At 38.2% G+C, this 10116-nt stretch overlaps 1 protein-coding gene across 5 annotated transcripts; it reads right to left on the reverse strand.

Annotated features, from left to right (window-relative positions):
• Window positions 1-420: 420 nt before the first annotated feature.
• On the reverse strand, window positions 421-10088 carry BMI1 (BMI1 proto-oncogene, polycomb ring finger). Of its 5 annotated transcripts, none has more exons than XM_023223129.1 (10): window positions 6485-6626; window positions 5643-5773; window positions 5218-5314; window positions 4547-4602; window positions 4404-4454; window positions 4138-4246; window positions 4017-4062; window positions 3201-3299; window positions 2768-2848; window positions 421-2683 (listed from the first exon to the last, which is right to left on the reverse strand). In XM_023223129.1, exons 2-10 carry the CDS (start codon window positions 5752-5754, stop codon window positions 2354-2356), a joined length of 981 nt encoding a protein of 326 aa, XP_023078897.1. In that variant the 5' UTR covers window positions 5755-5773; window positions 6485-6626; the 3' UTR covers window positions 421-2353. The 5 variants fall into 5 exon arrangements, with proteins under 5 accessions (XP_023078897.1, XP_023078900.1, XP_023078898.1 ...); XM_023223132.2 differs by lacking the exon at window positions 6485-6626 and adding an exon at window positions 9999-10088 and having other exon boundaries at window positions 645-2683; XM_023223130.2 differs by having other exon boundaries at window positions 645-2683; window positions 6479-6583.
• Window positions 10089-10116: the final 28 nt, after the last annotated feature.

The raw sequence follows: 10116 nt of genomic DNA on the forward strand, positions 1-10116 counted from the left end.
ACAAAACATCTTCCATTCATAGAAAAAATTTTGGCTGAAATGTACTTTTAAGCTTATGCCATTTTCTAATTGAGTAGGAGAAAAAAATCTTTTGAACTAAATAACATTTTCACATATGGTTAAATGGTGCTAAGTAAGCCATAACTGCAGTATCTGATTAATAAGCAATTTCAAAAATAAATCCATCATAAAGAGATTGAGATGTAAAGTTTGAATTCCATGTTGATCTTATAACTTGGTTTTATGTAAATCAAATGACAGTCCACTAGCATTTAAAGTTTTTAGCCTTTTAAAAATATTTTTTCATTCTTTATACAAATGATCATCCAAAGTAAAAATATCACTTGACACTTCCATTAACTTTTGTTTTAAACATCATGAAAAACTTAAAGCCTAGAAAATGAGTTAAATTCACCAAAATTGGCAAACATTGGTAACTTTTACTTCAAAGATTGTAAATAAACAGATACATCTTTCAATGGGCTTTCAAGCAGTTTTACAACAAAGCACGTACTTCTTAGCAACATCACTATAAGACAGCAATGTATTCTCTTTAACGTTTACCTGTTGTAATCCTCTATAGGGTTCCAAAACTTCTGCACATTGTGCTTTTCATATCAAATTTTTATTAAAGATCTTAGCTATTTTCTAAATGAATATCCTTTTTATTGGATTTTTTCCAATTACAAATGAAATTTCATTTTACATCTATAATTAGAAACAACACTTACAATGGGACTGTACAAATTTAGGTCAAAATAAAAATATATGTATTTTGTGACTTCATAAAACATCCTTTACTATATCTTTAAAGAAAGCAGAAATAACAGTAATATATGTAAAAGTAATGATTTAATGACTATAAGCAAGACAAAGCAATAGAATTGTGCTTCTTTTGCAGACTGGGGACAATGAAATGTTTAGCTACAATTTTCCCATACAAACATGAAACAATATTCATATAGAATAAACACCCTCACAAATAACTGATGGGTGATGAACACACACCAAGTTCGACCAAAGCAAAAAACAAATTGAAAATTGTTGGGTGGGGTTATTCGTATTTTAAATTCAACATGCTTGCTCTATTTAAAAATACCTGTAGAAGCTTATAATAAATAGCTTCTATTTCCAGACATAGCAGAGAAGGCATATTCCATTGTTAACTGTAAAAGCAACTCTTAAATTTGAAATTACTGCTATACCACATATTAAAATAACTTTAAGATAAAAAGCCTTCTTTCAGCAACTTGCTGGTTTATTTAAAAAATTGTTTTAGAATTACAGTGATCAATATGCATTTTTAAAATACAATATTAATTCCATCATAGCCAATGGAAAATTAACACGCTAAAGTTAAAGGTTTTTCTTTACTGCAATTTTTAAAGTAAACATGTATTATTGGAGAAAAGTATATAAAGAAAAGTATAGAAAGATGTGCCAATTGCTTCTAATGGAACAGACTTTAGAATTAGATATCCACATTAAAAATATTCTTTGCTGGTAAGCAAGGCTAAACATAGGTTATGGGTATCTGCAAAGGTCGAACCAGTTGGGAGAATTTTAACAATCATTTCTGAATGCATGAAACACAATATTTCTTTATAGCATTTATAAATATATCATACAATACTGTTTCCTGTTATGTCATATACCAATATGGCATTGTACAACAAGCATAATGCCATCTGATTCTTACAAAAGCGAATCATTTAAACAAGTCAGTAAAATAAACGGTAGTACCCGCTTTTAGGCATACAGATTGTAAAACTGAAGTTCACTTTTCTTTGATCGGTTTTGCGTAGCAACAGAGAAGTATAAATCAAACAGGAATCAAAATGGCTAAATATGCAAGAAATCGTTATTCACAGTGACATGGCTACATAGAATGCATTATTCTATGCATATTCTTTCCGTTGGTTGAATTTCAAGATAAAAAGCACTTGTTTTCTACAGGTTCACAAAACAGCATAATAACAAGAACAATCAAGGAGAATGTAATGTAAGCGTTAGTTGAGATTAACAAACTATGGCCCAATGCTTATGTCCACTGAAGAGTATTTCCAAATCCAAACAATGGTTACAGAAACCATTTCCCATCTTTCCTAACACAGAGAAAAAGTCTTGCCTGCTTTCCAAGAAACCAATTCTTTGTAACAACAATCTTTCTTTTCAATTAACGTCCATAGGAGTATCACATGTAGTCCATCTTTTATAGCCAAATTTAATGTCACTACAAAAGAAAGCAAATTGGACGATAGTCACATGTATTAGCATCTATAAAGCTGTAATGGCATGAAGATATCTATATAAATCAGGGGCTTAAAATTTTTTTCCTTAACAGTCTCAGGTATCAACCAGAAGAAGTTGCTGATGACCCATTTACTGATGATTTTCGAGGTCTATTGGCAAAAGAAGATTGGTGGTTACCGCTGGGGCTGTTGCTGGTTCCATTCATAGTACTGGAAATGTGAGGAAACTGTGGATGAGGAGACTGCACTGGAGTACTGGGGCTAGGCAAACAAGAAGAGGTGGAGGGAATACCTCCTGCTGGGCTGTTGGCCTTGTCACTCCCAGAGTCACTTTCCAGTTCTCCAGCATTTGTCAGTCCATCTCTCTGATGACTGATCTTCATTCTTTTACAAGTAGGTCGAACTCTGTATTTCAAAGGAAGTGGACCATTCTACAAAGTTAAAAGGAAAAAAATTACTCTTAATTATTTAAATATAATTTACCATCATAATCTAACAACAGACATGCTACTTACCCTTCTCCAGGTATAAATGTAGGCAATATCCATTAGTGTATAATAATCTTTTAAAGGTTCCTCCTCATACATGACATCAATCTAGTGAAAAATATTTTTATTAAGTAACAAAAGAACAAAGGTAAATCTACATTTTTTGTCATTTAAATATAATCCAAAAGTGCTTTAAAAAACATATTCTCCAAACATTTTAACAAAGAAAGACTCCTTCTGAAACTTCAAATGAGGAAAAAAATATTTCTAGAGAGTGTTAAGGGATTTGTTTTCATAGCATAAAAGAGAACACATACCAAATGTTTTAAGATAAATTTCAACTTTAGCACTAACTTAACATTTTTTCCCGTTGCTTTTTTGGGTTCAAAATTCAAAGTGAAAAATGTAATTAAAACTGTAAAATCTATATAAAATGCAAGAAGAATATAAAAGTAGGTACCTGGAAAGTATTAGGTATGTCCATTTTACTTCTGAGAAACTTTCTTAAGTGCATCACAGTCATTGCTGCTGGGCATCGTAAATATCTTTTATCATTCACCTAAAAGTACATTTAGAAAAGTAACTTTTTTCAGTTACTTTCAGATATGAAGTTTCAATTTGATTGCTTTAATATAAAAGATACTAGTATCAAACACAATTGGAGGTGACCAACCTCTCAACTAATTTGAGTTTACTATCATTATAAATACTAAATGAACAGATTCCTAATATAATAAGCAAACTTCAAATATACCAAAGTATTAACTGTGAACTATTTATTTTGTGAGACTAACAATCATACATAAAATAAATTCTAATTATTAAGTATCACATGTAGACTTTTTTTTTTTTTTTTTTTTTGAGACAGAGTCTTGCTCTGTTGCCCAGGCTGCAGTGCAATGGCCGGATCTCAGCTCACTGCAAGCTCCACCTCCCGGGTTTATGCCATTCTCCTGGCTCAGCCTCCGGAGTAGCTGGGACTACAGGGGCCCGCCACCTCGCCCGGCTAGTTTTTTTGTATTTTTAGTAGAGACGGGGTTTCACCGTGTTAGCCAGGATGGTCTCGATCTCCTGACCTCGTGATCCGCCCGTCTCGGCCTCCCAAAGTGCTGGGATTACAGGCTTGAGCCACCGCGCCCGGCCTAATTTTCTTAAACATTAAACATGACCATTTTCTTCTATTTAACAGCCAAATATTCTAAAGGGCAACACAATCCCTGATAAAATCTGGAATCCAAACAATGTTTCTTCTATGTTTTTGTAACATGAAACATACCTCCTCCTTAGATTTCTCTTTGTCTTTGTTTACTTTCCGATCCAATCTAAGAAACAGAAAATTTATTAGTGATATAATCTAATGAAACATTACCATAAAATAGATTGCCTAAAGATTTTACCTGTTCTGGTCAAAGAATTCAATGGATAAGCTTATTATCTCATCATCAGTTATAATTCTCTTATCTTCATCTGCAACCTCTCCTCTATCTTCATTAGAGCCATTGGCAGCTATAATGATATAGTGAAATGTAATTTTTAAAAATTAGATACCTCATATATTTTATATATAAGAGGATGGAAGTGGTTAAGTCAATTTCAATACATTTTAATTCCTAGATAAGCTCTCCCCCCAAATAAAATGTCTTCCCTCCCCTAAAAGGTTTACCATCAGCAGAAGGATGAGCTGCATAAAAATCCCTTCTTCTCTTCATTTCATCTGAATGGGGAAAAAAAGATGTAAACCTTTGGCATAACACAAAGAACTAATGAATAATCTCTTTAAATTCATTTTCTAAGCAAGTTACTCACTTTTGAAAAGCCCTGGAACTAATTTGTATACAATATCTTGAAGAGTTTTATCTGACCTGAAAAAGAATTAAAATAGAAAACTATGAATTAAGATGGCAAGAACTAAAAATGTTCTTATGTTTCTGCAGTCTTTTTTTATGCTATAGTATTTTACTTTATTGTGATGCTGTCTATAACTACATTGATAAGATAAAAATTAACTGAGAGAATAAAAGTTCTCTGTATACAGCACTTTTTAAATCAGTAGAAAAATATTTTATATTCACTAATAAATTCTTCACATTTGCTAAAACAAGAGAAGTGTGCCTTTCAAGTTACTAAATTAAGCTAATATGAATAGAGAATGAAGAGGAAAGACTGGAAGCCCTTTTAAATATTTATTCTTGCCTGTCATGAAGTCCATAAAGCAATGCAAAAAAGGTTAACTAATTCAGTTTTTAAAGGACAGTTAGGAAAAAAAATCTTAAAATCACTTAACTACTACTAAACTTTGTCTAAACTTGGTCATCATTAACATGGCAAGAAATTAAATGGCTACCCTCCACAAAGCACACACATATTAGGTATGTATTCAAGAGTAAATTTTCTGTGAAGAAATAAAGAGGGTAGCCTTCAGTAAATTATACAACTTCAATAACAACTACAAACAAGGAATTTAAACAGTTTCCTACCTTATATTCAGTAGTGGTCTGGTTTTGTGAACTTGGACATCACAAATAGGACAATACTTGCTGGTCTCCAGGTAACGAACAATACACGTTTTACAGACTAGAAGTAGAACATGTAAAGTTTTTTTTATGTTTAGAAATGAGTGGATAAAGCATTGGTGTCAGAAACCGAGAACTAGTAGAAACAAGGTGGTAAATGCCGAAAAGCATTTCCAACTAAATAAACTAATTCATACCCTGAGAACACATACACTGCATGCTTGTAATACAATACATATTAACAAAAAGTCATTACATGCAAAAGAAGAAAATGACTTCACTTTGTACCAACATTCCCACAGATTGCAGGAATCATTAACAGTTTTCAAATTTCAGGTCGAACTATAAAATACACATGATACAAAAGAGAACTAAAGCTCGGTACTTACAGGAATGTAGACATTCTATTATGGTTGTGGCATCAATGAAGTACCCTCCACAAAGCACACACATCAGGTGGGGATTTAGTTCAGTGATCTTGATTCTCGTTGTTCGATGCATTTCTGCTTGATAAAAAATCCTGCAAGACACAGAAATAATAGCCATAATTCACAGAACAAGAATGGAGATCATTTAGTAATCACACACCCTGAAACACTGAATTCAGAAAACCCATTTAACACTGTACAGCTGGGCTGTCCCAACGTTTCTACAGAAGGAATTTACACATCAAATCGGAATCACTTCTACCAAACTGATGAAAAAGGATCCAACTAACGTTACTTCTGGTCTTTGAGATCAATCCTGTAGGAAGAAGAAAAGGTCTGGAGTGGGGGCTGGGAGCTGAGCGTATTAGGGTCTCTTTCTTCCATTTGTCCTCCAGCCCAGCAGCCCCAAGGCTGCTGCAGACGCCACACAATCCCCGCGGATATTTACCAACCACTAGGGCTTGTTCCAGCTCTCCAAATTTATTATAAAACTTCCTCAAGAATCTGCAAGCGAAAATCCCGGGGTTCCGGTTGTTTTAGACGGTTCCAGCAAGCAGAACCTGGCACGTTTTTACGCGACGCGCAGGGAAAACAATTCTGCCCTCCCTGCATCCCTGGCATTTCCGGAGCCTGGTGCCGGGGCCGCAGGAGGAGCACCTCCAGTCGGCCTGGGCCGGGGCCTGAGCGCGGCGGACGCCCGGGGGCCGGGATGCGAGGGGCGGATCCGGCGGCGCCCCGGGCTCCGTCTCGCTCCGGATTCGGAACTCGCCTCGGTCGGGGTTTCCATAGCAACTTACACTTACACTTGGCATCCGGCCACCGCTGCAACTCCGCGCGGAGCCCGGCCCGAGCCCCGAGCCTCGGCGGGCGTGCGGGGCGGCGGGCGGGGGAGGGGCGGCGCGCCGCGGGGGCGGGGCCGGCGCGGAGGCGGGGTGGGTGCGGCGACGCTGGGGGGGCGGGGCGGCCCCACGAGGCCACTGCGCTGGGGAGCGGGGACTAGGGACCAAGTCCTGGGCGGCGGGGACCCGGGAACCTGCGGCAGCGCCCGCGAAAGGAAAATGCAAACCGCACTCCCGGCCATTTCGGACACTCCGGGAGCCTCTTTCCACGTCGACTTGGTGCGCAGAGCTGGTTTCAGATCTCGACTCCCTCGGTCTGTCCTGTCTGCAATCACTAAGTCAGAAATTTCACGAAGGGATTTTTTGAGAATTGCCAACTGTGCACTTAGCCCGAAACCGTCAGGGCTCAAATTGCAGAGATGTTTATTGAACCGAACCTCTTTAAAACTTCTTTCTCTAATGTGACGCTCTCATGTAGATCAAATGAGCGATACAAAGTTTTGGAAAGGCTGAAAACTGAAATCTGTTTTACAAGAAGAGGAGGGGGCAAAGCCCAGTGTTTTATTTGAACAAACTATGCTGGGGGCAAGAAAAAGTACTTTAATCAGTACGATAGTGACAACGTGTACAGAACCATGTGACCAGCCCATTCCCAACGCTAAATCAACAGCTTGTCAACCCAGAGCAGCGACAGAAGAGAAAAACAAATGTAAAACCCCCCATACGATGAAATGATACTCCCAACAGGTATCTCTATTACAGGAAAGTCACAATGGGGACCTGTCAGCAACAATACACCAGCCGACAGTCAGGGAAGTCAATTACTTCGTGTAGTATTCTTAAAAAATAAACTTCAACCCGAGCCCTCCTTCATTCATTTCAGAACCTGATATAAGACTAAGCTTTCAGACCTCACTGAAGTACACTCTTAAATCTTCCCTGAATGGAAATCCAGGACCTTTTGAAACTTGCAGTAAGATGTACCTGCGTTTTTAATTCCTAAGGTGTATTAATGCAGTAAAGGGAAACACCAATCAACACAGCTCAATGGCTGAAATTAAGAGCTAACCTCAAGAAAATGGTGAAAAAACAAAACAAAGCCTCTCTTATGAAAGTGACCACAGTGGCAACTGGCGACCTCTACCAGAAAACTTCTGGTGTGACTCCTCAGTTATCTTTGGATTACTTGTTTTGGAGAATACTGTCAACATGTTAACATAAATCTAAGCGCGGCATAGAGGAGTTGCAGGTAGAGCAATGTCCCTAAAGAGTAGCAATATTTAAATCAAACTGTACTTGGTAAATTAAAGAACAGCCTTCTTGGTGCTTAAAGAAAATTCTCCTTTTGAAACCACAGGATCTTTCCTAGAAAGATAGTGAGGTAATACTTCTGTTTGCCTATGAAAGCATACTGCACTAAAAAACCACTGATCACAAAGTTCATGAAGGGGCTCCAATAAAAATAGCTGCCTTTATTTCTCCTCTACCTTGCAGAAAACCAGCGCCACACAAACACAAGTATTAACAAGGAGAACAATCAAACCTCAATGGAGGGTTATCTACCGGTCTGCTTTGAGCATTTAAGTCACATGTACTTGACCAAAAGTCTTTCAAATTCATCTTAAGTCTTAATTCACACAATTCCTCTACCTCAGTTCAGAAAAATTTGGCCACAATCCTGTGACCATTTATAATGCTAATAAATATCACTATTACTTATATAAAAGTCAGTCCTTTATGTTTTTATACCATTTGAAAGTAGTGGCAACCTAAGGAAGACTTCCAAAGTGTTTGACGTGCTTGATAAGATTTGAGAAACAATCTCTTCCACCACAGAAGTGAAAACCTTCCAGGTTCCAACCCAGAAAGTGCCAGTTAAGCAAGGAAAAATGCACCAAACATATTATGGTAAAAATACTCAACCGTTAAAACTTGCCATTGTAACACACTCAGTTGGGGCTGTCAGTTTTTAGGTGGAGGCCTAATACCAGGAATGTCAAAATGAAGGAAAACAGAAGCAAGTTCTTGTGTTAACCATCAACTTGCCTATTGCAACCTAAGAAATGCAAATGAACTCCATAGCCCCAGGTGGGGTTCACAGCCCAATATAAGCATGGGTAAAGTTGGGGTTGACTCCTGGGGAGAAATTTGCCTATCTGCACACTTAACATACATCCAAGAAATTAATGATAGAGTATTAATCGACTTATGTACAGTTAAATGCTTAATTTTCTTACAAAAGCTTTAAGTGTATACATGCACACACACTGACTTGTAACATTTACTAGGCGTAAGACTCACACAAGTAGGTTATTTCAAACACTTCTGACTACACTCTGGGGTAGATGTATGGAATTAACTCAAATCTAAAAAATTATAATTTTGTTTACAAAATCAACCCCAGGGATTTCTGATCAGTCTACTTAAAACTCAAATGTTAACATACAGAGTCTCATAACTTGTTATATACTGTCAATAATTTGCATCCTTAAGTATCAACTCTTTCGTGGAGCTTATAATGTGTTTCCAGAACATGGGAGTTAAGGTTCCTATAAAATATACGTTGAACTACTCATAATGTTGTACACACCACCAACCTACACTTGCATTTGGATAAATATGCTCGGAATTTTGCCCACATTAAGGGAAGGGGTTAATACATGCTTCTCTTTCATATATTGAACCGTGACCACTAAGCCCACTAAATCCTTTTACTGCAATTGGTAATGATCAAAGTCTCTCTACTTGTTTACTTGCAATTATTAACTGTAAATCTCTAGGAAAAAGATCATGCCATATCGCTGTCAAGCCCAAGTGACTGCGTAAACATATGCAATCAACTTTTTAGTGCTCCTTTCTAAAGCATCCCTTTGCCAAATGACCTATGCTGACATTTAGCAAAACCTATAAAAGGTAGTGGACTGGAGTCATGATGCTGAGTGCATCCCTTCTACGTAGAAGTCGAGAGAAAAGTTGCAGTCTCCAAAAGGGGAAAAAAGAAAAAGGAGAGAAAGAAGTAGTGAGAAAGGAAGCCTCCAGCAAGGCTAACGTCCAGTCACCATCTTCACTCCACAAAAAGCTCCAAATTTGAAATGCCCACTTCCCAGGGAGCACCTCCCAAGTGATGTTTAGAGCACTCATCCAAGACTCCCAACACACACCACCTTGAAAACTTTAGCATTTTAAACACAAATGCAGGAGACCTTGGAAACAACTGGGAACCGCCATCTTACCAGCCATCCAATCTCACACAAGTGTCCCCCCAACTTAAGTTAATAACATTTTTGTCGGGGCTCTCTCCAGCCTAACACCCACCTTGGCGGGTTGGCCGCCTCCCACGCAACCCGTCCCTATAAAATGGGGGCGTTCTCTAGGGGCTGGAGCCCCTCCAGAGCCCTTTCTTCGGGAGAGGAGGGAAGCCACTTGACCCAAGCAGCTCCCGATTTCAGGAACCCGTCCCCGTTTCATCCAAATCTACCTCTCAACAAAGGGTGCTGCGGCCGGGAGAGCCGCCGAGGCTGGAAATACGACTGCTCCTCTTTGGGGCCATGTGCGTCGCGAGGGTGCGGAGGGGCGCCCGGGGTAGCGGGGAACTA

Source organism: Piliocolobus tephrosceles, chromosome 9, assembly GCF_002776525.5.
Source record: "Piliocolobus tephrosceles isolate RC106 chromosome 9, ASM277652v3, whole genome shotgun sequence".
NCBI classification, from domain to species: domain Eukaryota; kingdom Metazoa; phylum Chordata; class Mammalia; order Primates; family Cercopithecidae; genus Piliocolobus; species Piliocolobus tephrosceles.